At 46.3% G+C, this 26,026-nt stretch overlaps 1 protein-coding gene across 1 annotated transcript; it reads right to left on the bottom strand.

Moving 5' to 3' along the window:
- On the bottom strand, positions 1 to 26,026 carry NARS1 (asparaginyl-tRNA synthetase 1). The gene is made up of 15 exons (XM_083402942.1): positions 25,759 to 26,026; positions 20,514 to 20,596; positions 20,101 to 20,166; positions 19,177 to 19,269; positions 18,875 to 18,964; positions 17,310 to 17,388; positions 15,265 to 15,335; positions 14,120 to 14,206; positions 10,683 to 10,904; positions 9,855 to 10,054; positions 7,670 to 7,805; positions 6,394 to 6,507; positions 5,364 to 5,495; positions 3,527 to 3,658; positions 1 to 1,795 (listed from the first exon to the last, which is right to left on the bottom strand). Exons 1-15 carry the CDS (start codon positions 25,799 to 25,801, stop codon positions 1,664 to 1,666), a joined length of 1,680 nt encoding a protein of 559 aa, XP_083259068.1. The 5' UTR covers positions 25,802 to 26,026; the 3' UTR covers positions 1 to 1,663.

The following is a 26,026-nucleotide window of genomic DNA, read 5'->3' as shown; positions in this document are numbered from 1 at the left end:
TTTCCCCCCTCCAGTGCTATGAATTTATTGATTGCGAGATCCAACCAGCTTTGAAAACAAGGCATGCACAATCATCACAGAAATGTAACAGTGAGAAGAATAAGAGAAATCTGACCAGGCAAGGTCCTACAGCAACGACCCAGAGCACACCCCCCCCCCCCCGTACTTTGCTCCAGTTAAATTAGTCTGATAACTAAAAACCATTTTCATAACACTTGCTGGAAAGAGGAGGAACAATGACGTCAGTCAGCTTCATCACCTGAAAGCTCCTCTAATTTTCAGTTGGCCCCTCTTTCCTAAGAAACCCAAGACATTCAGTGGGTAGGATAAGCAAGAAACCGAGAAGGATCAAAGGACCTTCTCAAAACTTCAGTTCCTGGGGTTCTTGGAATGCAAGCTGTATCAGACCATCTTTCTGAGCTACGTAACACAAGGCATGTTGAAAAGCAACTTAACCGAGTGTGAAACACAGGAGGCTTCTGCCAAGAGAACATTTGCTGAAAACGTTTTGATGGAACTGGGAGTCTGGACAGCAGCCATCCTTACTTGGGCAAGTGGAGTCATCAATTAGTGCCATGTTCAAAATGCAGATATAATGAAAATACAGGGGCAGGAAGGGATCCTTATGAATACAATTGCTTAGGGTTGATTTTTCAATGTTGTCCGAAGCAGGGAATATCCTACCACGCAAGAGGTACACAGGATTTTCACATGAAAGGCTAAAAGAAAAAAGACCATCATATTCTCCACCCTACTCTCACCCATTAGGGAATAGTAGGTTACTACGGCTTAGAGCTGTAGTAACTTTAGGGCAGCATTTTGTTAATGAAGAAATTTTTCAAGGCAGAGTTAAAGGGCCCAACCTCTGCCCAGCCACCACTTCTAAGAATTCAGGCTGAAAATTTTTAAGGAAGGAGGTAAAAGGTACCTAGAGTTTAGTTCTCCTCTCAGTTGGGTGGTTCTTTACACTGTAATGCTTTTATCATTGTAGTCACTCTGCCAAGCTGAGTGTTTTGTTGGGGAGAACAGTATCATCTCTACATTTCAGCTGTTTACCTGAAGAATGGAGATGGCATGGTTTTCTTACGAACTCTGATGTTGGATTGGGAAAACGTTTAAACTGGATGCCACTGACCACGGCCAAAATAGCTGGGGGGCTTAGTTTGTCCCTCAGGGTAGCAGTACACTATCCTAGATTATTGTATTAGATATATTATATTATGTTACATTGTGCACTTACTAACGAATTTTGTTTTGGGGAGAAAACTGAAATATTCCCTTTTCAAAAGCCCTGCTTCTGGCTCCTTTTTACCAAACAACCCAATTATTTTATGGGCTCTGCGCTGCTACAGAAGTGCATTTCTTAAGTACTGCACACTGCTCGTTTATCCTAGCAATCAGTAAGTTAAAATGCATCAATAGGATTGATGAGGGGAGAAAATCTGGGAAAGGAGGAGAAAGAAGGGTTTTCTGAAATCAGTGGACTGCAATTCAAATTTCCAGATTCTCATTTAGAAAAGGTTGGGAGGTAGAAAAAGGAAAAGAAGTTGATTTCTTGGATTTCCTGTCAGGATGGCTTTATAAGGATGATGAGATGTGCTCTGTGGAGGGAGGAGGGTTTTGCTTAAAGACTGCTGGACTTTTGCCACAAGAGCAACATTGGTTAAGGTTTGCAGCGCTGGACAAAGCGTGGGTACAGACACACATCCCGGATATGGTGCCTGTTCAGGATCCAGGTGAGGAATCTTTCCAAGCCCAGGCCATAGCCACCGTGAGGGCACGTGCCGTATTTACGCTGCAAAGCCAAACGAGAAAGAAACAAGTCACTCGACGGACGGACAGGTGGAAAGAACACCCACAAACATGCCTGTCTCCAGCCATCTCGCAGCCTGATCCCAAGAGCAGTGCCCTGGTGCCGGCATACCCAAAATTACTGTATTTTTTGCTCCGTAAGACACACCTTTTTCCTCCTAAAAAGTAAGGGGAAATGTCTGTGCGTCTTACGGAGCGAATACGTGGTCCCTGGAGCCGAATTGCCCAGGGGCAAAAAACAGATCGTGCTTTTTTTTTTTTTTTAAGAAAGAGGGAAGGGGGTGTTGAAACAAAGCCGGCAAGCGATCGGAGGGAGATAAGGGACTCTAGTGATAAAGGAGGCTACCTGGGAGGGGGGAGGTAAAAGCACATGGATCCTCAGGATTTTTGCATTGGGTCACCCAAAATTCACCATCAGATCGCATAGCATGTCCATGGCTACAGCCTGCACTCAAAAAAAAAAAAATCAAGCACCCACTGTTTCGTGGGGCCGCAATGGCGCAAAAACGTGGTTACAAAGCACGGATCCACATGGATTCTCAGGATTTTTGCACTGGGCTACCCCAAACTCACCATCAAATCACATATCATGTCTGTGGCCACAAAAATCATACACCCACTGTTTCGTTCAGAATATTTTTTTTGTTTTCCTCCTCTAAAAACCAGGTGCGTCTTATGGTCGGGTATTTGCATTTATATCCCCCGTCCATCCTCAGAAGTGGTGCGGTGGCACCAAAGCGAGCAGTTAGGAGGGTACCAGCACCTCAAGCTTTTGCCTAGCGCTGGCAATCACAAACAAAATCCGCCCCCTGCACTCCACCTAAGACCCCTCTGTCAGCCCTGACGTGCCGCCGCCTTGGGTCACCGGCTGGGGTTAAGATCAGCCCGATCGGCCCACGCTCCCTAGACGCACGGCGTTTTCAAAACCAGCGCCAGTTCAGCAAATTATGAAACAAACAGGTTAAGGAAAGACAACACCTCCCCAAGGTTTTGAACGCTACAGTTGAGGCCACACAGCAGAACTCCGTGTCAGGGATGGCAATGGGAAATTGCACGAATTGGAACGAATTGCTCCTTCGGCGAGCGGGGTGGGGGAGTAGGGGAGCCACCCCCCCTGCCACAGAAACCAGCCATCTGCAACGTACAATGTGTCAAGCATGACCATTTGGGTCACCCAGCAGCTGGAGAAAAAGGAGGCAGCCCCTAAGCGCGAGAGTTTCAAATTCCTCCTGCCAGATGAGCCCTCCAAGTTGCAATTCTGAAGAAGCAGAAGTAGCTGTTCGCAAGAGGGGGCAGCAGCTGCCAGGAGGGAGGAGCAGTAGTTCCCCTCTCGGTCCTCCACCCTCCTTACCCAGCATGCTATGGGTTTGTGAATGCATTGACATGGTTTCGAATGAAGAGGCATGGCCGTATGTGGGCTCCACAATAGGCAAGACACCCTTTCCAGGGAAAACTCCCAGCGCAAAAGATCAGGGGATAGATATATCCTCATCAAATTTGCTCCAACATCCTAGACTCATCACTGCCTCTGGCACACAGAAAACATAAAGCCAGGTGGGAAATGTGAAAAAACAACAACTTTTAAGCCCTTTAAAGACTAACTGGCCTGCCAAACGTTTGTTGTTGCCTTGGTCTATGACTCTACGTGTTGCGTTTGAGCATGGTGGCTGTGCTGCAACAAGTTGGCCAAAGGAACAAGACCATCAACACGCACCTGGTCGGTGTACCAATAATAAGGCGTGGGGTCAATCCCTTCTCTCTTGTAGCCTTCCAGCAGCTCATCACTGTCCCAAATACGCATTGAGCCTCCAACGATCTCGCCGACGTTAGGCATCAACACATCAACCTAAAAAGAGGCAGGACGAAGCATGTTGAACAGTTTAAACAAGAACCAGATAATTAATAATAATAATAAATTTTATTTATACCCCGCCCTCCCCAGCCAAGACCAGGCTCAGGGAGGCTAACACCAGGTATAACACCATTGATTAAAATACAACATTAAAATGCAGCCTCATTTCAGCAGAAACTCAAATCAACAACTTTGGGGGGATGAAAACGTCAAATCTTCACCAAGGCCAACTATCCAGACTGGTCCTATGTGGGCCAGAAAAAAAGCCAGGGGAGTCCCCAAATAGGAGTTCCATCACAGAAGGAGAAAGGAAAAAGGAAAGAGGGGGAGGGGATCAAGTTAATTAGCTGCTGGACCATTTGTGGCCCACCAGGCGCTTCCTCAAACCCAGTTTCTGTGGCTCCCAGGTGGGTTGGAGACTTCCTACGACTGGAGTGAAAGTACAGCTCCTCTCCCTGCCAAGCAAAAACATTCCTCTTCTTGTGTTGCCTCCCCGCCCACCCAGACTTCTCATGGAGGAGGCACATGAAGAAGAGCCTTAGATGATGATCTCAGGGTCCAGGTCAGTTCATATGGGGAGAGGCGATCCTTGAGATATTGCAGTCCTGAGCCATTGATGGCTTTGTAGGTCAAAACCAGCACTTTGAATTTGGGCCTAGAAACTAATTGGCAGCCAGTGCAGTCAGACCAGGATTTGTGTTAAATGCTCAAACCATCTTGCCCCAGTGAGCGACCTGACCAGCTGAAGTTTCTGAACAGCCCCACACATAATGTGATGCAGTTATCTATCTTAGAGGTTACCAGAGCATAACTGATAGGCTATCCCAGTCCAGATAGGAACACAGCTGGGCCATCATCTAAAGCTTATGGAAGGCACTCAGCACCACGGAGCCCAGGAGAGATTATCACAGGATTATATACAGGAGCCAGCACAGATTAGAGCCTATGTGTCGCTATAAACATACAATGTTTTTTTCTATGGAGTAAGAGCTACTCTACACAGAACTGAGTGGCAGAATTCTAAGCTCTTATCACTTCAAGACTTCAGGTGGAGGTGGTGCTAAAGGCTGGACCATAGTTCAAAAGAGATTCCCTGCATGTAGAAAACGAGCCCATCAGAAAGAAATTTAACATAGCTCTCTCCGATGTGCTAAATTACTACACATAGTGAGTCTCCTACCTGCAATTTGACGTGACGCAGTCTTACTACTTCTATTCTGCAGACTGTTCTGACCAGACCTCATTCAGCAAGTGCCAGAAATCAAGGGATGCTCATGCATGTGTGATGTAACCCTTAAAAAGCAGGGTTTCCCACACCTGGGTCCACAGTTGCTTTGGGACTACAATTCCCATCATCCCTGAGCACTGGGTCCTGCTAGCTAGGGATGACAGGAGTTGTAGTCCAAAACCAGCTAGAGACCCAAGTTTGGAAAAATATAGCTCAGTGACACTGTACACCAGCCTCTTAATGTAGTTAAAACAACTGGAAAACAAGGCTTGCTTCAAGAGGAGTGTTCTGCTCTAATGATTACATTGGTTGCGAGAACCCTCTAACCCTTACGTTCACGCCTCTCTTAAAATATATCTACGCAGCCTTTTAACAGAGGGCAAAAGCACCCATTAAGAAGATGTCTTAACAGCTCCGTCCCTCCCCAGGCTTAGCCCCTGCATGGGATATGTGCAGGGAATGCAAACTGACAGATTCTGTAAGGCGGGGATCCTCAGGGCAGCGCTGCATGTAGAAAGACTTTATCTCAGCAGGAAATCGACACAGCAAGATTGGCTCATTAATGGCGTCCGTCATCTGTCTCTCGGGGGCCTCTGGAATATCCTACGGACAGGGAACAAGACTTATTATTAGCTCATCTACTGCCTAAGAACACCTCTTGCCATACTTCCGCTCATTAAGCCACTTCCCTGCTCAAGGGAACTCTTTCTCGAGGCACCCTGGCATTTCACGTTACTTGCCGCTACTTATTTATATAGAGATTGCAAACTCAGCTTGCGATTTGGAACGCCCGTTGTTTTGACTAGGCAACCAATAAACCAGGTGTGTGGGGAACCTTTGGCCATCCAGGTGTTGCAGAACTACAACTCCCATCACCCACAGCAAGCATGGCTTGGGATGATGGGAATTGTAGTTGGGGGTTCCTCTACCTGCAATATGTGCTTAGATATACATGCCGGACTCCCTCTTCAAACCACTTATCACCCGGCAGCCGAGAAGCAAATTGGGGCTGGGGCTGATGCGAGTTCGAATCCAAAGTATCTGCATGGCACCAGGTTGTGCAAGGCTGCTATAGGCTAATAGCAAACTCATTCTCCAAATATGCCTCATAGAGCTAAAACAGCTACAACAGAGAGGCATCAGCAGGTTTTTTTGGGGGGGGCAGGGGAACCTACATAGTTTACAGGAATACAATACAATTTTTGAGGGGGAATCCCTTAAAAAGAGGTGGGAGACTTGAAGTGGAAACAGAACTGTATTTGCTATCTACTCCATCTGGAAACGGACTGGAAGCCAGTGTAGCTGTTGTTAACTTGGGAGTGACGTATTCCATTTAACTGGCCTTCCTGGTCAACTGCTTGGATGCAGAAATCTGCCCATGTCTGCAAACAACCTTCTTTTGCATGGCAGCCCCACACAGAACACGTAGCAAGCAATGCAATAGATTTTGAAGGAACACAAGTGGACAAAAGCAGGCTGAACAGGAAACCAAGAGGCTCACCTCTCCAAATTCATAGTATGTGCCGTCTTCCTTCTTCACGTTATTTTCCTTCAGCCATACAAGGGCATCTGTGTAGTTCATCCGTTTGAAGGGGCGCTTCGGGGGCTCAAAGTTCTGCAAACACAGAGGAAGGAAAAGGCCTGAGGAAGACCACAGTATCCCCAAAACAACAATTTGCAAAGGCAAGTTATGGTAGCTTGTGGACCAAAGTATAAAGGTAAAGGAACCCCTAACCGTTAGGTCCAGTCGTGGCCGACTCTGGGGTTGCGGCGCTCATCTCGTTTTAATGGCCGAGGGAGCCGGCGTACAGCTTCCGGGTCATGTGGCCAGCATGACTAAGCCGCTTCTGGCGAACCAGAGCAGCGCACGGAAACACCGTTTACCTTCCCGCCAGAGCGGTACCTATTTATCTACTTTGCACTTTGATGTGCTTTCGAACTGCTAGGTTGGCAGGAGCAGGGACTGAGCAATGGGAGCTCACCCCATCGTGGGGATTCGAACCACCGACCTTCTGATCGGCAAGTCCTAGGCTCTGTGGTTTAACCCACAGCACCACCCGTGTCCCAGACCAAAGTATACAACTAACTTAATAATAATAATTAAAACAATACACATTTATTTCATCATCTTTGTACCCCAACCATCCTCACAAAATGAGAGCTCTGATCAGCTTACAGTATAAAGTAGGTCTCTTTGGGTTGTAAGCAGTGCTTTTTTTTCTGGGGGGTACACAGGGGTACGCATACCCCTAAACGTTTTGTGAATCTAATGGGAGAAGAAACTAAAAAAAAAGTTTCTTCTCTAGCACGGTGAATTGTCAGTTCTGTTGCTACCCCCGATGGCAGCCTCATTTCCTTTCCTGGTGTCTCCAGAGCTTCAGATGGAAGCGAGCGTTTAATGTGTGAAGCAGTGTGGAATGTGGATGTGTGGTGTTTTACTGATTAAAGTTTGGCCTCATTGAGGGGCAGTGTTTCAATAGGAGATGTCAGTGCAAACAACCTCATGCCAATATGGAAGCTACTGTGAGCTGTCAACTACGTAATATGAGGTAATGGATGTTCTTTGTACTTTTGTCCATTTACTGTATTCATTTCCCACCCCGATTTGATGGTGCTTTTCTCAAGTAAAAATGAGTACCACCCCTAAACTTTTTTTTTTTTAGGAAAAAAAGCTCTGGTTGTAAGTCACTTTGGGTTGCCTTGGGCCCCTGAAGATTTAGAAGCAAAGACGCTTAAGTAAAAAGAGGAGAACTTTTGTTTTTCACGCTGCCACTTACTGGGTTGAGGGCATAAAGCATGTCAGCCGCTGGGGATTTCAGGACTCTGTCCACTACATCACAGACAAGGTCCTCGAGACGGTTCAGCAGGTCTTCAAAGGTCATGAAAGGGCATTCTGCTTCAATGTGTGTGTATCTGCAGGAGAACATTGACGCCTTCAATATAAAACACGTTGGGAACTCGCAGTCTTATTGCCTGCAAACTGCTTCCCCTCAACTTGCCAACAAAGGTCCGTATAGTTAAAGCTATGGTTTTTCCAGTAGCGATGTATGGAAGTGAGAGCTGGACCACAAAGAAGGCTGATCGCCAAAGAATTGATGCTTTTGAATTATGGTGCTGGAGGAGACTCTTGAGAGTCCCATGGACTGCAAGAAGATCAAACCTATCCATTCTTAAGGAAATCAGCCCTGAGTGCTCACTGGAAGGACAGATCTTGAAGCTGAGACTCCAGTACTTTGGCCACCTCATGAGAAGACTCCCTGGAAAAGACCCTGATGTTGGGAAAGATTGAGGGCACGAGGAGAAGGGGACGGCAGAGGACGAGATGGTTGAACAGTGTTCTCAAAGCTACCAGCATGAGTCTGACCAAACTGCGGGAGGCAGTGGAAGATAGGAGTGCCTGGCGTGCTCTGGTCCATGGGGTCACGATGAGTCGGACACGACTAAACGACAACAAAATCACCAGCTGAGCACCTTTTCTTTAAAGACAGCCTTGCATACGGTGGCTTATTAGACTGAGATCACAACATGGGAACTGCGCTAAACAGGACTCAGTGTGGCTCACAATTCTAAAAGATAGGCAGGTACCTGTCTCTTCGTGGTGCTGCTGCAGAGGTGGGAAGGGCCACCTGAACTGAACTTCTCCCTTCTACGTAGCTATGAAAAGCTGACAAGGCTAGGCCCCAAAGCCTCTGCAACTCAGCGTCATGACCTCAGTCGGTCAAATCTTTTTTTTTTTTTTTTAAGTCGACACACACAAAGTGCTCAATAGTCAGTTGTTACTAACAACCTGCAGGCCACTTCCTAATTGCTCTGAAATGGCACAAAACCACTCTGCGCAAAATTATTAGGGGTGCTGGTTTTGACCTTTAAAGCCCTATGCGGCCTAGGACCCATGTACCTATGGGACCGCCTCTCCTGGTATGCCCCGCGGAGGACCTTAAGGTCCACAAATGACAACACCTTGGAGGTCCCAAGTCGCAAGGTGGTTAGACTGGTCTCAACTAGGGCCAGGGCCTTTTCAGTACTGGCCCTGACTTGGTGGAACGCTCTGTCACAAGAGACTAGGGCCCTGCGAGACTTGACATCTTTCCGCAGGGCCTGCAAGACAGAGCTGTTCCACCTGGCCTTTGGTGTGAACTCAGTCTGACCCTTATGTTTCCCTCCCCTTATCTATGGGCTATTATTAAAATGAAGCTACATTTTAAATTATATTTTAACCTGTATTTTAAATTGGGGTTTTTTTTTAATTGTAATTTTACTGGTGTTAGCTGCTGGGTATAAATAAAAATGTATTATTATTATTACTATTGTTAAAAGACAAAAAGAAGAAAGCAGCAATAATAATAAATGGCATGCCCTCCCCCTCACACAGAAAATCTCCCAGTGTTCGTGTGGGTGGACTGAGGAGCAGATTTGGGAGATGTCCGGTTTCTAGGACACCTTCTGCATGAGCTTTAGAAAGATAACCACTCCCGTCCAAGCCCGTCCCACTTTGGTAGGTTGCCGAATGATTGCCCCTTTGTTCTAGCCTTATCAGTTGGCGGTGCTGACCTTGCCCTGGGCACTGGCAACTCACGCTACAGCACTGCTCTGCCCCATACATCAGGTGTGAGGAATCTTTGGCCCTCCTGACACTGCTGAACTACAGCAAGCCCGCAACAGACATGGGGGTTAAGTTTCGGATTATCATGCCTAAAACCAAAATTGTACATAGTCAATGGGAGGTGGCAAAGTCTTTTTTCCTGAACGCTCAACCCCTTTTTAATTTTCTTTCTTGTTTTGTTTTGCCAGATCGGAACGCACACAACTTAAATGTGTGTGTGTGTGCAAGTTGCAGGCTTTCTGTTCAATTCCCACCATCCCTGGCCATTCACTGGGCTGAGGATTATGGGGTTTGTAATTCAGGAATATTTGAAGGGCTATAAAAGGTTCCCCAGCTCTGCCACAAAAAGGGTCTCTTACTCAGCCAGATGCCTGCGGGTCCGAGACTGCTCAGCTCGGTAGGACTGGGCAATGCAGAAAGTGTCTCCCAGGGCAGGGATGCAAGTTTCCAGATACAGCTGGGAGGACTGTGTCAAAAAGGCTTCTTCGCCAAAATAGTCCATCTTGAACAGAGTGGAGCCTCCTTCAACCTGCGTTTGTACCAGCGTTGGAGGGGTGACCTAGAAGGGAAGCAGAAATGAGATTATGCATGTACTGAGTAACACCATTTCCTGCCCCCTTACGAAGAACTAACTTAAGCCCGAGAGCTAAATGTTGGATTCAGAAAGAACAGGACAGAAGCAGTCTGCGGTATCAAAAGCAAGAGAAAAATCTAATAAAGAAGAACTTTTTTAAAAAAAGTTTTATTAAAACTTTTTACATCACAATTAAAAAGAAAACTACAGTCGTACCTTGGAAGTTGAACGAATCCGTTCTGGAAGTCCGTTCAACTTTCAAAACATTTGAAAAACCAAATCACGTGTTCTGATTGGCCGCAGGAAGCTCCTGCAGCCAATCAAAAGCCATGGAAGCCCCTTTGGATGTTCAGGTTCCAAAAGGATGTTCGCAAACTGGAACAATCACTTCCGGGTTTGCGGTGTTTGGGAACCAAAACGTCCGAGAACCAAGGCGTTCGAGATCCAAGGTACGACTGTAAATCTAAACAGAAAATAGTAAGAAAAGAGAAGAGAAAAAAGAGCTAATAATAGCTTTATAAAAGGCTGCAGATGTACTTCTTGGAGTGGGAAGGGGGATCCCAGAGACTGGAGAACCTTCCTTTAAGATCAGCGAAGCAGCAGATCTACTTACTTCGTAATACCCCCGGTCGAAGAAGTGATCCCTGAAGCACTGGACAACCACGGAGCGCACTTTGAAGATCCTGCTCATGTTCTCTCCCCGAATCATCATGTGCCGGTTGTTCAGCTGCACATCCACATCTGACTCTTCATTGACAAGGTTATCAGCCCCACCAGCGGGAGCCAGGCCAATGAGCTCCCAGTAGTCGCAACACAGCTCATGGCCTCCTGGAGCCTATGGTTGGGTGTGCACATAGGGAGAGAGAGATGGGAGCACAAATAATTATGCTCTGTTAAAATTACCTGCAACTCACTACCAACAAGGCTCACTGTACCAGCAAACAGCAGCACATCAGGTGGTCCAAAGTCCACATTGTGATGGGTCTAGAAGCCTTTCGCAAGGAATACCTCTACTCACTCCGAGATATATTTACAGTCCTTTTTTACAAAGGTACAGAGCATAGCTTCATGCATCCAAATCCTCGGTAGCAGATCTAGGAAGTGGGAGGTTTCTGCTCCTCCTCCAGCAGAGGAGCTTGGGAAGCCCCAAACCCCTCCTTTGTTCCCTATGTTTTAACCCCCTTCTGTCCTGTGCCGAAGGAATGGGCATTGAGTCTCCCCCTGTCCCTGAACTAGTAAAGTGGTGTTGCTGCTCTCCAGCATCTGGGAGTGTCCTCGCCGCTTGAGTCCCTTCCGCTTGCTTGTCCTCCTCTCTCCTGTCTTTTCTAAAGGCTCCTGTTCTCCCCCCTCCCTCAGCTCTGGGGCATTCCCCAGCAGCCCCTTGACACACATGCAGAGATTATTTGCAAGATGGGGGTGGGGGTCGGGTGGCGATGTTTCTATTTCACTACATGTAGGGTTTGGTGTCAGTGTTGCTTGTGCAGGTTCTCTGCTCGTGTTCCTTTGGTGGTGAGAGAGGTTGGGGTTGGCCTAGGGTGTGGTTGTTCATTTGTGGTTAGCTGTGGTGGTCTTTGTTTTCATGTGTGAGTGGGGTGGGTGGGTGTTTTGGATCAGGTTAGCCATATTGATTTGTGTGCTGTTGGTGGATTTTTGTCACTGTCACATGCAGAGATTAAAATGGGACAGGGACACTCCTGCAAGCCCCCTCCTCCTTCTAAGGTCCACACAAGCCCTTTCTCTTCTCCTGAACTTCACGCAAAAGACCACAAAGGGGGATTTCTAACTGTGTTAAGCTGAAACCTTCCTGCAATCGGGTTTCCCAATCAGTTGAACGCAGTTATAAGACTCTTCCTGCTGGTCTTTAAGTTAAATGTGCAAAGATCAGGAGAGGATGAGGGCCGTCCCCCTACTCCCTTTACAGAGCTACAGTTTCCAGCGTGGTTTATCGATCAGTCCCTCTTCCCAAAGAAATCTGGGAATTGTAGCTCTGGGAGGGGAACAGGGGAGTACCAAGCGCTCTTAACAAAAACTAAAGCTACCAGGATTCTTTCCTTTGTGGGGAGAGACACAACTGTTAAAGTGGTACCGTACTACTTTAAATCAACAGTGCAGAAGGAGCCGGAGATTCAGAAAACAAAAACTTGGGTGTGGGAGGCATCCCCTGACAGTATGATTTTGCATTGTTTTATTCTTTATATTGTTTTATTCTTGGGGGACGCGGGTGGCGCTGTGGGCTAAAGCCTCAGCGCCTAGGGCTTGCCAATCGAAAGGTCGGCGGTTCGAATCCCCGCGGCGGGGTGCGCTCCCGTTGTTCGGTCCCAGCGCCTGCCAACCTAGCAGTTCGAAAGCACTCCCGGGTGCAAGTAGATAAATAGGGACCGCTTACTAGCGGGAAGATAAATGGCGTGTCCGTGTGCGGCTCTAGCTCGCCAGAGCAGCGATGTCACGCTGGCCACGTGACCCGGAAGTGTCTCCGGACAGCGCTGGCTCCCGGCCTCTTTGAGTGAGATGGGCGCACAACCCTAGAGTCTGGCAAGACTGGCCCGTACGGGCAGGGGTACCTTTACTTTACCTTTATTCTTTATATCTGAGCTAATACTACAACATGGCTGGTACTAAACATATCCCAAAGGCCAAGGTGTGTTATTTCTCAGGCAAATTAAATTCTTTCTCTAGATAACTCCACGAGCTCCCCCTGCTGGTTAATATTACAGATTTCATTTCCTGTGAATTTATAAGGAGCGTCTCCACCCGCATCGTTCAGCCTGGACACTGAGTTCCGGCTCCAAGGGCCTTCTGGTGGTTCCCTCACTGCGAGGTTACAGGGAACCAGGCAGAGGGCCTTCTCAGTAGTGGCGCCCGCCCTGTGGAATGCCCTCCCATCAGATGTCAAGGAAATAAACAGCTATCTGACTTTTAGAAGACATTGAAGGCAGCCCTGTTTAGGAAAGTTTTTAATGTTTGGTGTTTTATTGTGTTTGTAATATTCTGTTGGAAGCCGCCCAGAGTGGCTGGGGAGGCCTGGCCAGATGGGCGGGGTATAATAAATTATATTATTATTGTTACTGAAATCTATGTATCACAATGGAAAAACCAGACTTGGGGGATAACGCCATCAAAATTCTTTCCTTCACTGATAATATCCCATTTAACCAGCCTGGCAGTCCTTTGTTCTTGAGATGGCGGGGTGTTGGAACTTTCAAGGAATATATTTAGCAGGTGAATAACACGTGTGATGTTGACACAGGGCTACAGCAGCACTTAACCGTCATACATACTGTATTTCTGGCTTTGAAACCAAGATAACCCATTTATTTGCATTCCCATCTCCACATCAGAACTATATAGTCAACAGAATTATGCAGTCCGTGGTCTACGGGACTAAATGACTTCCAGCTGCAAGCGGCAGAAACTGTAAGTCTTGAGCACTCTTCTCGCTCTCAAAACATTGAACAGAGCCTCAAAATCGCACGTGGCTTTACAGACACTTTGAGACCTTATCCAGAAATGCTCCAGCTGTGAGACAACAGTGGCAGTTGCCAATCACCATGTTTCTCACAAGAAAAAAAACACCAACAGCAAATCAGTTCACACACTCAACTTCTGAAACTAAACAAAGGCCAGCCATGTCATCTGCAAATCTCTATTGGTTTCCAAAGCCTGTCTGATCATCTTCTGGAGCAATACCATGCTTGGAAGAGGATGACTATTATAACAACAACAACTTATTATTTATACCCCGCCCATCTGGCTGGGTTTCCCCAGCCACTCTGGGCGGCTTCCAACAAAATATTAAAATACAATAGTCTATTAAACATTAAAAGCTTCCCTAAACTAAAACAAAAAACAAACATTCCCTACTACCTGCAGAACAGGGACGCCATTTTGACTGGCAGTGACTTTCCAGGGGTACAGATAAGGGGCGTCCCCAGCCCGACCAGAAAATGCCAAACGGAAGACCTTTGGAATGCAAAGCAAACTCTCTACCTTCCAGCTAGAGCCCTTCCCTTGGCAGGAGCAAGGAGAGAGCAAGCAGACTCCCTTACTCACCTGTTTGCCTTCTGGAAGAAGGTTGAGAGTTCCATAGATAACAATGGTGCTCTCGGTTGAGAGGACAACTCCATTGTAACACTGGCACTAGAAGGGAGAGAAACAGAGGAGGAAATTCAGGCTGTGTGGGCTAGGCTTTTACCTGTTTTCTTTTATTTTTTAAAGAGCAGATGGGAGCACACCACTCCCAAGGAAACACTTAGAATGCTTCATCACGAGAGCCAAGAGTTGTCTCTCGCTTAGGGATGGAGGAGGAATCCATAGATTGTGAATTCCAAAGACGACTCGTCTGATTTGATCGGGGCAGATTCATGACGCAGATCAGATCCCGAGTCCAGGCAGGTTTCAGCGCTGCCTCTCCCCCTCACCCCTTTTAATTGTTCTGCAAAACCCCAGATATCATGGAGGAGCTAGCACACTGAGATTCCTACTGCCATTTTCACCTTGAACAGAGAAAGTTCCTCCAGGGAGAAAGAGAACTTGACAATGTTCCACTGCTCTCCGAAGGAACTGTATAGAAGAAGAAAAACATGGCCACACCCATGTAAGAACTTGGGGCGGCCATGTTTGAGCCATAGAATTCCGTTTGTCGTCAGGTCCCATCGCTCCCTTTTGTTCTCTCTTAGCGGTTCCCAAACTTTCTTCTCACCAGACCGCTTGAAGATTTCTGAGGGTCTTAAGAGATCTTGATGGACCACTTAATTATTATTTTTCTGCCTGTTTGTAATCCAATGTGTTGGATGATCGCTGCAGTCTTGTCCCACTCAACTTCCGGTGGGCCGCCAGATTCTGAGGACAGAGCACTCCAGAACTGGGACGGACTGGATCGCAATGGGTCCTCTTCTAAACTTTCCACACCCGAACATTGTTTAATTTCCTCTCCAAAATGTGTGTTGGCTGCACCACATTGCTGGACCACAACTCCCATCATCCTTGGCCTATCAAAGGGACTCAAAGATGCTGCACACCCAGACCTCCTCCTCAGCCTCACTTTCTCTGTATTTTCTCTTTGTTAACTTGTGACCCTGGGGGTTTGGGAGTGGAAGAAGAGTAAAAGCAAGGGGTGTTGTGTGTGTGTGTGTTGGAGAAAGAAGGATGAGGAGAGTGTGTGTGCGCGCACACACACACACTTCAAAGCAGCTTACCAGTTCGTCTGACAAGACGCATTGAAGGAATCCTGTGCCGTCTCTTAATACAATAAACATCAAGTTCTTCCCTAGCAAAAAAGAAGCGTTAGGTGTTAGAATTAAAATTTCCTTTCGTTGAAAAGCATCCTTCATCCCCTTCCATCCCAAACTATCAAAACTATTTTTACTATTAAAAAACAAAACAGGGAAGATAAATATTTCTAGAGGGGGTGGGGAAGAGACACTTTAAATACATATATGATTTTATTTTGTGGAGAAGAGCTTGGAACTGCATGTGAAAGAAGCATGGAGAGAAAGAGGGAACAGGCTTGTTCACATATTATCCTGAACACAGGTACAAGTGCTTGTGTGGAAAAGGGTTTATACTAGTTAATTTGTGCAGCTCGCCTACTGTGTACACAGCTTGTACACTCGTCAAATGTAGTGTGTGAAGATAGAAAGCAAGAGAGAGAGAAACCAAGGATGAATCTACACACAGGGAAAACCCCACTATAAACAAGTCAGAAATTAAATTGTTATAACAAAAGAAAAAAGGTTACAAAAAATTGCAAAGAATTATTTTTTTGCTCTCCAGCTCCATCTGCTGTTGCATGTTTAAAATGTATTCAAAAGCTGTTTTTTGTTTTTTAAACTAATGTAGCCGAGTCCTAACAAGCCAAGCCTTCCAGGGTGTTCTAAGAAACAAGTGAAGTCAAGGAGCCTGCTATTACCACTATGTTATCACCAGAATGCGGCAGCTAGTCTGGTAACTGGGAGTGGCCGCCGGGACCATATAACACCGGTCCTGAAAGACCTACACTGGCACCCAGGACGTTTCCGAGCACAATTCAAAGTGTTGGTGCTGACCTTTAAAGCCCTAAACAGCCTCGGCCAAGTATACCTGAAGGAGCGTCTCCACCCTCATCATTCTGCCCAGACACTGAGGTCCAGTGCTAAGGGCCTTCTGGCGGTTCCCTCACTGCAAGAAGTGAGGTTTACAGGGAACCAGGCAGAGGGCCTACTTGGTAGTGGCACCCACCCTGTGGAACACCCTCCCATCTGATATCAAGGAAATAAACAACTATTTGACTTTTAGAAGACATCTGAAGGCAGCCCTGTTTAGGGAAGTTTTTAATGTTTGATGTTTTATTGTGTTTTAAATATTCTGTTGAAAGCAGCCCAGAGTGGCTGGGGAAACCCGGCCAGATGGGTGGGGGTATAAGTAATAAATAAATAATTAATCATTTCTTTTTTCTTTTTTTCCTTTCTCCTCCTGTGACGAGGCTGCATTTTATTGTTTTAATGTTGTATTTTAATCTTGTTTTTAAGTTGTATTCATTATTATTATTGGTTGTTAGCCGCCCTGAGCCCGGCCTTGGCTGGGGAGGGCGGGGTATAAATAAATTTTATTATTATTATTATTATTATTAATCACTTAATGCCAAAATAGGCTTCTAAGCAGTTTGCATAGTACAAAAGCACAAAAATATAAACTTCTATAATTCAAGATGCAATACAGCAACCCCATTAAAGTATTACTGTACTTAAAATATGCACGATAAAAATAAGCCTACATGCACAGATGCAAAGGACTACAGAGCTCACCAGGGATTTTACACCCTCACAAGGAAGTTAAACTAACTGAGGTGCAAAGCTGCAGCTCTGAACTATTGGTTTCAGTTTGCAAACAGCGGAGCTGAAAGGCCCATGAAATAAAAAAGGAGCGTCACATTCTGTGCAGAGCCTAAATGCATGCAAGCTAAGAACGGAGTCATTTTCTGAGGGGAAAGTGCTCTGAAACAGCAGCCCAAGTCTTAACAAAAGATAGGCTGCTTTGATAAGATACGTACCACGAACTACATCAGTCTACTAAATTAAACTGGCTTTCCCTAAGGAAGCTTCAACTTGAGGTTTTGCAATGATGCTGGGAAATTTCTGACTAACTTCCCTAGTTCTCTCACAAAATTTTTAGGCTTCGATCCTTTTGAGGGGCAGTTTACAGATGGTCCTAGAGTTTGTTGTTCCCCTTTTACAGAACTGGTTCCTTTTAACACAGCACTCACCTTGTCTACGCAGCCTGTGGACCCAGCCAAAGACCTTGACTCTCTCTCCTCTGTGGGCCTCTAGGTGACGAATTTTCACCTGTTAGAAAGCAGCCGAGTAAGTTGTTTTTCTTTGAAAATATTATCAAGATATACACACAGATTGCTTGCCTAACACCAAATCAAGAATACGAAAGAAACTCTCCTTGCGTATTACTGCTTTTTCCCTCAGATACCGTTTACAATACCTTACACGTGAAAAGCAAAGCAAGACACATTAGGAAAAACTCCAAGTCTCGCCAGTTGTATCAGGACCAACCAATCTATGTCACAAGACAAGGAGCAAATACCGTATTTTTCGCTCCATAAGACGCACCTAGTTTTTACAGGAGGGAAACAAGAAAAAAAATATTCTGAACGAAACAGTGGATGTATCATTTTTGTGGTTCATGCTGTGGCCGCAGACATGTGATTTGATGGTGAGTTTGGGGTAGCCCAATGCAAAAATCCTGAGAATCCATGTGGATCCGTGCTTTGTAACCATGTTTTTGCGCCATTGTAGCCACAGGCAACAATGGGTACGTGATTTTTTTGGTGCAGGCTGTAGCCATGGACATGCTATATGATCTGATGGTGAAATTGGGGTGACCCAATGCAAAAATCCTGAGGATCCATGTGCTTTAAAGAGCAAACCTGACAGGAGCGGCTTACAGCCATGTAAGCAGCTCCTCTCCTCTCTCACTTTGCTGCTTTTCAGTGACCTAAGCGGGGAGGAGGGGGGGAAAGAGCACGCTTGCTTTATAGCAGCCAACCAGACAGGAGCCACTTACGGCCGTGTAAGCAGCTCCTCTCCCGCTTTGCTGCTTCAAAGTGACCCACGGAGGAGGGAAGGAGGGGGAACCATGGATCCTCTGCTCGCGACTGCAGCAGGATCCCCCTGCCATCCATAGGCATTCACTCCATAAGACGCGCAGACATTTCCCCTTATCTTTTAGGAGGAAAACAGTGCGTCTTATGGAGCGAAAAATACAGTAGTTTGAGTCTAACCTCAAATGTGTCAAAATCTAGATGGATTTCCTGGTCTGCTCTTTTTGGTGGAAGGAAAAATATTCTTTCCAATCCAATTCTCCTGCCAGAGGAGGTGGAACGATTCAGTGAGCTGGGAAGCCAATTCCATGCATTTCTGCAAGCTAAATTTGGCAGCCTGCCTGGACACAAGCACTCAAGGTCACTTTCCACAGCTAACACATGGCGGCTGCAACCCCACGCACACTTATTGGACAGAAAAGCCCTAAAACACCATCATCAAATTTCTTATTATTTATTATTCTTATTATTTCTTATTAATAATAATAATAATAATAATAATTTTAACTGTCCAAGTGTCCTTTACCTTTTTCTTTTCTATATACTGTTGGACTCCCAATCCCATGGGTCAGGGATGATGAGATGAGTTGGGAGACCAATATATGGAAGAAACCACATTGCCTACACCCCCTAGCGTATGTCATTTAAAAGGGCTCTCCCCCCACCCGCTGAAAAGAGCTGGTTAAGGTTGTCTGCACAAGCACTCAAGCTTTACTCACACATTTGGGCTCTGGGAGACTGGGGTCATTCTTAATTATTATCTTCTTTGCTTCCTCCAAGTTCTTTTCACGGCGCAAGAGATCTTCTTCCTGCGGGTTGTTTTAAAGAGTGGTTTAGTCGAGAATCTACTCTGAACGCAAGCATGTGGGGAGTGATCTGGGAACACTAGAACCAATGGGAACGTTAGCATTAAGGCCCCATTTGAGCTACAGTTCCCAGAATTCCCTGGGGGGATTGTTAAACCTCCACTGGGAGTCTTGAAGATGCCACAAGAAAAAGGAGCAACGTTTGCAAACCTTACCTCTTTCTTTTCTCTCGCTTCAGCTTTTTGTTGTTCCCTGTGCCACAGCTTTTTGACATTCTTCAACTGGGTCTTGGAAATGGTATCCCATCTCTAGGGCAAATGAAAAGAAGAGAAAGCGAAAGCATAAATAAGAGAGTTATGCTTTCGCTTTCCGATGAAAACATAAGAAGAAGAAGAGGAGGAGGAGGAGTTTGGATCTGATATCCCGCCTTATCACTACCCAAAGGAGTCTCAAAGCGGCTAACAATCTCCTTTCCCTTCCTCCCCCACAACAAACACCCTGTGAGGTGAGTGGGGCTGAGAGACTTCAGAGAAGTGTGACTAGCCCAAGGTCACCCAGCAGCTGCATGTGGAGGAGCGGAGACGCGAACCCAGTTCCCCAGATTACGAATATACCGCTCTTAACAACTACACCACGCTGGCTCTCCCCCAGGGTCCGTCTAGTGGCCAGCCAGATGACTCAAAGGTTCCTTAGAGCTATCATCCCCTTTCCCCAATGTTCAGAAAATAAGTGCTATTATTTACACTGTCAAAACTGCACCATCCAGGGGCAAGAGGAGCTATCCAACAAGACTGAGAGAACCCCAAAGTTTTGCAGAAACACAATATATTAGCAAAAGCAGGAGGAGGAGGAAAATAACATAATGGAGTCTCAGGCTGGCTGGCTGGCTGGTATAGTGAACAGAGTACTTCACGCTGCAACATTTTGTCGCAGGTACCTTTTGGTCACCGTTGATTAATCCTCCATCGATTTGTTTAATCCCCCTTTAAAGCTAACCAAGCGAGTGCCATCACTACATCTTGCAAATTCTTATGTGTTGGTGTGCAGACTCTATATTTTGTATGTCCTGAACCTACTGCCAATCAAAACCAAATCCTTTCACCGTGGAAACGGCAGAAAAACACCCATTAATACTCAACCTCGTCTTTTTTTTGCGAGTCCACGTAGATCGTAGGAAACGGCTCCTTTCCGGCAGACAGCAAAGCCTTTAAAAAGAGAAAAGGATGGAATAAGTTTTGTTTTATTTTTTAAGACAGCTAGTTCTAAAAGCAGGGGCAGCCAGGGCACTGCCAGACTACAACTCCCAAAATGCGCCTGGCAAATTTTGAACGCTGCCCTGAATGCTCTTTGGAACCCCATTGTGCAGACAAATGCTAAGGATGCACAAAGCAGGCAATCACAGACTTTGTGCAAACTGCTGCAAGCACCGTTGCACCAAGCACTTTGCAGCTGCTGTAACCTCAGGAACCACCACAGAATAAGCCCACTGACTGGCCTTGGATGTGAACTCCTGGGGGGAAATGGGAGAACCTAAACTGGGCTTGTCAGGTACCTTCAGAGCTGTTTTGTAAGGCTTCTCCTGCGACCCGTCTCCGGTAACGTCACTTCCCTCTCGATCAGAGACATAGACCTCTCCTGTAAAAGCAGGCATGGAAATTAGGAGTCTTACACATAGCACACATTCATTCACACAGAGATCCATTTAAATAATAATAATAATAATAATAATAATAATAATAATAATTTATTATTTGTACCCCGCCCATCTGGCTGGGTTTCCCCAGCCACTCTGGGCGGCTTCCATAGAAACAAAAAATACGGTAAAATATCACAGATTAAAAACTTCCCTGAACAGAGCTGCCTTAAGATGTCTTCTAAATGTCAGGTAGTTATTTATCGCTTTGACATCTGCTGGGAGGACCTTCCACAGGGCGGTCGCCACTACCGAGAAGGCCCTCTGCCTGGTTCCCTGTAGCTTTGCTTCTCACAATGAGGGAACCGCCAGAAGGCCCTCGGAGCTGGACCTCAGTGTCCGGGCAGAACGATGGGGGTGGAGACGCTCCTTCAGGTATGTTGCTTTGCACTCAATAATGTTTAATATACTACAGTGGTACCTCGGGTTAAGTACTAAATTCGTTCCGGAGATCCGTTCTTAACCTGAAACTGTTCTTAACCTGAAGCACCACTTTAGCTAATGGGGCCTCCTGCTGCTGCCGCGCTGCTGGAGCACGATTTCTGTTCTCATCCTGAGGTAAAGTTCTCAACCTGAGGTACTATTTCTGGGTTAGCGAAGCCTGTAACCTGAAGCGTATGTAACCCGAGGTACCACTGTATTGTATTTTAATATTCTGTTGGAAGCCGCCCAGAGTGGCTGGGGAAACCCAGCCAGATGGGCGGGGTATAAATAAATTATTTGTTGTTATTATTATTATTATTATTACCTCTAAAAACTAGTGGGGAACCTCTGTTGCTGCTCTGGAGGCCCTAAGACTCTCAGCTCCCTTCACAGCCGACCATCGGCCAGGCTGGATGGGGTTCAAGGGAGCTGGCAGTCCAACATTTAAAGATGGAGACTGTCGATGGATCAGACTTGGCTAGGAGAGCATGCAGAGAAGAAGGTACTAATCTCCTCTCTGGAATGGCTACCAATGAACTCGTTCTCTGAGCAACAACTCTTAGGTAGCCCAAACAGCTCCACCCATACACAACAGAATGGCGTTAGTAGGTGTGGAGGAAGCATATAATAAGGCAGGGGTAGGTAACCTAGGGACGCGGGTGGCGCTGTGGGTTAATCCACAGAGCCTAGGGCTTGCCAATCAGAAGGTCGGCGGTTTGAATCCCCGCGACAGGGTGAGCTCCTGTTGTTCAGTCCCAGCTCCTGCCAAGCTAGCAATTCGAAATCACATCAAAGTGCAAGTAGATAAGTAGGTACCGCTCTGGTGGAAAGGTAAACGGCGTTTCCGTGCGCTGCTCGCCAGAAGCGGCTTAGTCATGCTCACCAGAAGCGGCTTAGTCATGCTGGCCACATGACCCGGAAGCTGTATGCCGGCTCCCTCGGCCAGTAAAGCGAGATGAGCGCCACAACCCCAGAGTCGGTCACGACTGGCCCTAATGGTCAGGGGTTCCTTTACCTTTAGGTAACCTAAGGCCTGTGGGCCGGATGCGGCCCAATTGCCTTCTCACTCCGGCCCATGGATGGTCCAGGAATCACTATGTTCTTACAGGAGTAGAATGTGTCCTTTCATTTAAAATGCATCTCTGGGTTATTTGTGGGGAATAGGAATTTGTTCATTCCCCCCCCCCCTTCAAAATACAGTCCGGCCCACCGCATGGTCTGAGGGACGGTGGACCAGCCCATGGCTGAAAAAGGTTGCTGACGCCTGTAATAAGGCATCCAAGACCCTTCTTCAAGGACCCTCACCAAGTGAGGCAGACGAGGCGGCTGTGGCCAAAATCAAGCTTTTCTATCGCAACACCATCCTTCCCAAAGAAGCCCAGTATTAAAAACTTCAATGTCCTTTTGGCTCTAAAAAGAAGACTCTGTACAGTTTCGGTTTTATTATCTATAATGATTTGTTTGTTTTCCCCTCCACCTCTGTCTTTAGGTAAAGGTAAAGGGACCCCTGAGCAGTAGGTCCAGTCGTGGCCGACTCTGGGGTTGCGGCGCTCATCTCGCTTTACTGGCCGAGGGAGCCGGCATACAGCTTCCGGGTCATGTGGCCAGCATGACTAAGCCACTTCTGGTGAACCATAGCAGCACACGGAAACGCCGTTTACCTTCCCTCCGGAGCGGTACCTATTTATCTACTTGCACTTTGACGTGCTTTCGAACTGCTAGGTTGGCAAGAGCAGGGACCGAGCAACGGGAGCTCACCCCGTCACGGGGATTCAAACCACAACCTTCTGATCGGCAAGTCCTAGGCTCTGTGGTTTAACCCACAGCGCCACCCGCGTCCCTACCTCTGTCTTTAGCTGTTTCTATTTTATCTTCTAGATTCAGGTAGGTAGCCCTGTTGGTCTGATGCAGTCGAAATAAATAAAAAAAAAAGTCTAGTAGCACCTTAGAGACCAACTAAGTATGTTCTGGGTATAAGCATTCGTATGCATACATTTATCTGAAGAAGTGTGCATGCACACAAAAGTTTATACCCAGAACAAACTTAGTTGGTCTCTAAGGTGCTACTGGACAATTTTTTAAATTTTTTTCCAATTATTCCTATTTTATCTGTAAGCCACCTTGAGTCCCTGTTAGGGGGGGAAGTGGGATAGAAATAAATTAATATTAATGTTATCTGCTTTAAACTAAAAGCCATGTTCTACTGATATGGAGAATGCCCAGGACACGCTAATAAAAAAAGGCATCTATACCACTTTGTTTCATTTTTCTTTAATATATATATATATTTAGAGCAGCGGCTATCAATATACAGTGGTACCTCGCAAGACGAAAAAATCACAAGACGAAAGAGTTTTTTGTTTTTTGAGTTGCTTCGCAAGTCGAATTTCCCTATGGGCTTGCTTCGCAAGACGAAAACATCTTGCGCCTTTTTCTTATAACAGTCAATGAATTCCTATGGTAAACCGTCAATGCAATTCCTATGGGAAACCGTGCTTCGCAAGACGAAAAATTCACAAGACGAAAAAACTCGCAGAACGAATTAATTTCGTCTTGCGAGGCACCACTGTACTGTCCTCCAGATTTGCTGGACTTTCATCAATCAGGGATGATAGGAGTTGGAATTCAAGAACATCGACTGCTGCCATTTTAGGGTTTCAACAAGAGCACAGTGCAGGTTTGGGGTGCAGCTACCGCCCCCTAAACCTTCCTTTAGCACTGCCAATTGAGGGGAGAGTTAATCCTCCTCCCCCAAGCGCACTGCCAGCCTCAAACCAACAGAGCAGGAGAGGCAAGTTGATTCTATAACATTTCTTCTCATTACCTAAGGCAGAGCTTCCAATTCTGTGTCTCACAAGCTTCCTTCAGGTGGTCTGTGGATTTGTAGTTGAAAATGGGAGTCAGCCACCCCAAAGCGGCTAAAAGGCCAGTCACTTCGCTGCGAAAATGACAAGCGAGGGCCTGCCACAAAATGTGGCAGCGCAAAGCTCTGCCTTACACAATTTCAGGGTGGATAAAAATCAATGATTATATATATATATATATATATATATATATATATATATATATATGTGTGTGTGTGTGTGTGTGTGTGTGTGTGTGATTTTTATTATTTAAATCAGATTTTTAAAACAAAATGCTTTCGGAGGAAAAATCTTTCTAAAGACAGCTTTCTGTTTAAGTTACATTATAGTCCAAAAGCTATTCATCAGGAAATAAGGATTTGTTTTAAGTTTTTCATGTGCGCTAAAACTCAGTCTATGTTTTTGTTTCATTTTTTAAAAAAAGTTTAACCACATCAGTTAACAAATATGGATACATATGCTATAATGTTATTGCTTTAGTTAAATAAAATTGTTTAAATTGTTATTAAGGAAATGATTGTTTTTCTCCTTCCAACAAAGTACAGCAGAAGTTGTCCAAATATAAACAGTTAACTTACTAAACCTCACAAGAATTTCATAATTATCTGTCTATGTATTTTTAATAGTATAACCAAATCAGCAATTTTTGATACAACTGTAAAAACAACTCTGAAAATTTATTATGCCAAAAATGAAACCTTCCTCTGGTTGTAAATATTAAGATTATACCAGCAAGAATAAGTCTTTCTGTAAAAAAAAAAAAAGAAAGATTTAAATCAAGTCTTACTGACTAGTGATTTAAATCGTGATTTAAATCAATTTGAATTAAATGAAATCCACCCTGCACAATTGTCCTCCTTCCCAGTTGTCCACCGTTCACCCCAGTAACACTCCATTTGCACACCGAGGCCTTATTAGGCTCTTTTTTGGGATGGCGAGGGTCCTTCCTCTTAAATATCTGATATTTAATACCTTCCCACCCCCCAAGCCTGCTAATACAGCTTCTCCTTGTGCCTGGACGTCGCTTGGCACACCCAACATGAGTAATAAAAACGGAAGGAGGAGACCCGTTTCCAAGCGCCAGAACATGTCTGGCTGGTTGAACCCCGACTTTCCAACCCCCCAGGATGACTCTGGCAAGCTGCATTTCTTTAACTCATTGCTACAAGCCGCTTTTCCCGACAAGAGGCTGGCTGGAAGGAGACAGAAGAGCAGCAGGAGCAGCCCATCCTCCCTTGCACCGATTGCCTGCGTTGCAAGGGGGGAAAGCGGACGTGGCTATAGCGCTGGCAGGGGAAATAGGTGACTACAGAAAAGGTCCCCTGCCCCGAGGCACTAGCAAAGCAATACAATCGCGTGCAGCGCCTCTTCCCAAGGAAAGCAGGGGAAGAAGGGCGGATCTATAAGTGGCCATTTAAATCCTTTAACACCAGCCGCTAGCTGATCTTTTTTTAAACAGCTGCCGATGGGGAAGGAAAGGTCTAGGGCGCACGGAGCGCGCAGCCAAAAGCCTCGGGGCCTTGAAATTTGGTTCCGACGCGTGGAGATGGCGGGCTCCTCATTCATCCGAGGCCAGGGCTGCAGTTGCTACAATGGCAAAAGGAGGAGGAGAACGCGCTTCTTTTGTTCCTGGGCCCTTTTTGCAGCTGCGCCATCTCACCCAACGTGCATTATTTCTATTATTATTATTGCTTATGATCGAGACAGGATCTCCGCCTGCCCTTGCCAGATCCCATGGCCTTTTTTTCTGAAGGCTTCCCTGTCGGGCTCTCTTTACCCAAAACACACCCAAACACACACACACCCCACAAACTCACCCAGGGCCAGCGCGCCCGTCTGCTTGAGGATCTCCAGAGACATCGCTGCTCCTGCGTAAAGCGCCGCGCGCCCCTCGAACCAGACAGGTGGCGGCCGCCTTTTTCCCTTTCCTTTTCAAGAAGGGGATTGCGCTTCCCGGCAGGGAGATTGCATCAGGCCTGCCCGCCCACAAGCCCGCCCTTGCCGCAAAGCGAGGCCGGCTGCCGCAGCAGTCGCTGCTGCCCCGCTTTGCGCTCCGCCCCGAAGTCGCCACCCTTTGCGCGCCGC

Source organism: Podarcis tiliguerta (genome assembly GCF_965153285.1).
Source record: "Podarcis tiliguerta genome assembly, chromosome: 11".
NCBI classification, from domain to species: domain Eukaryota; kingdom Metazoa; phylum Chordata; class Lepidosauria; order Squamata; family Lacertidae; genus Podarcis; species Podarcis tiliguerta.
This window is presented reverse-complemented; position numbering and strand designations above follow the sequence as displayed.

What these genes read in the sequence shown, in the direction of transcription:
- NARS1 (XM_083402942.1), bottom strand. Translation starts at nt 25,801, where the DNA reads ATGTCTCTGGAGATCCTCAAGCAGACGGGCGCGCTGGCCCTGG. An exon ending in TGCTTTATGCCCTCAACCCA is followed by an intron (nt 6,508 to 7,669) that starts GTAAGTGGCAGC and finishes CTGTGTTTGCAG; the next exon opens with AACTTTGAGCCCCCGAAGCG. An exon ending in CATACTATGAATTTGGAGAG is followed by an intron (nt 5,496 to 6,393) that starts GTGAGCCTCTTG and finishes CCCTGTCCGTAG; the next exon opens with GATATTCCAGAGGCCCCCGA.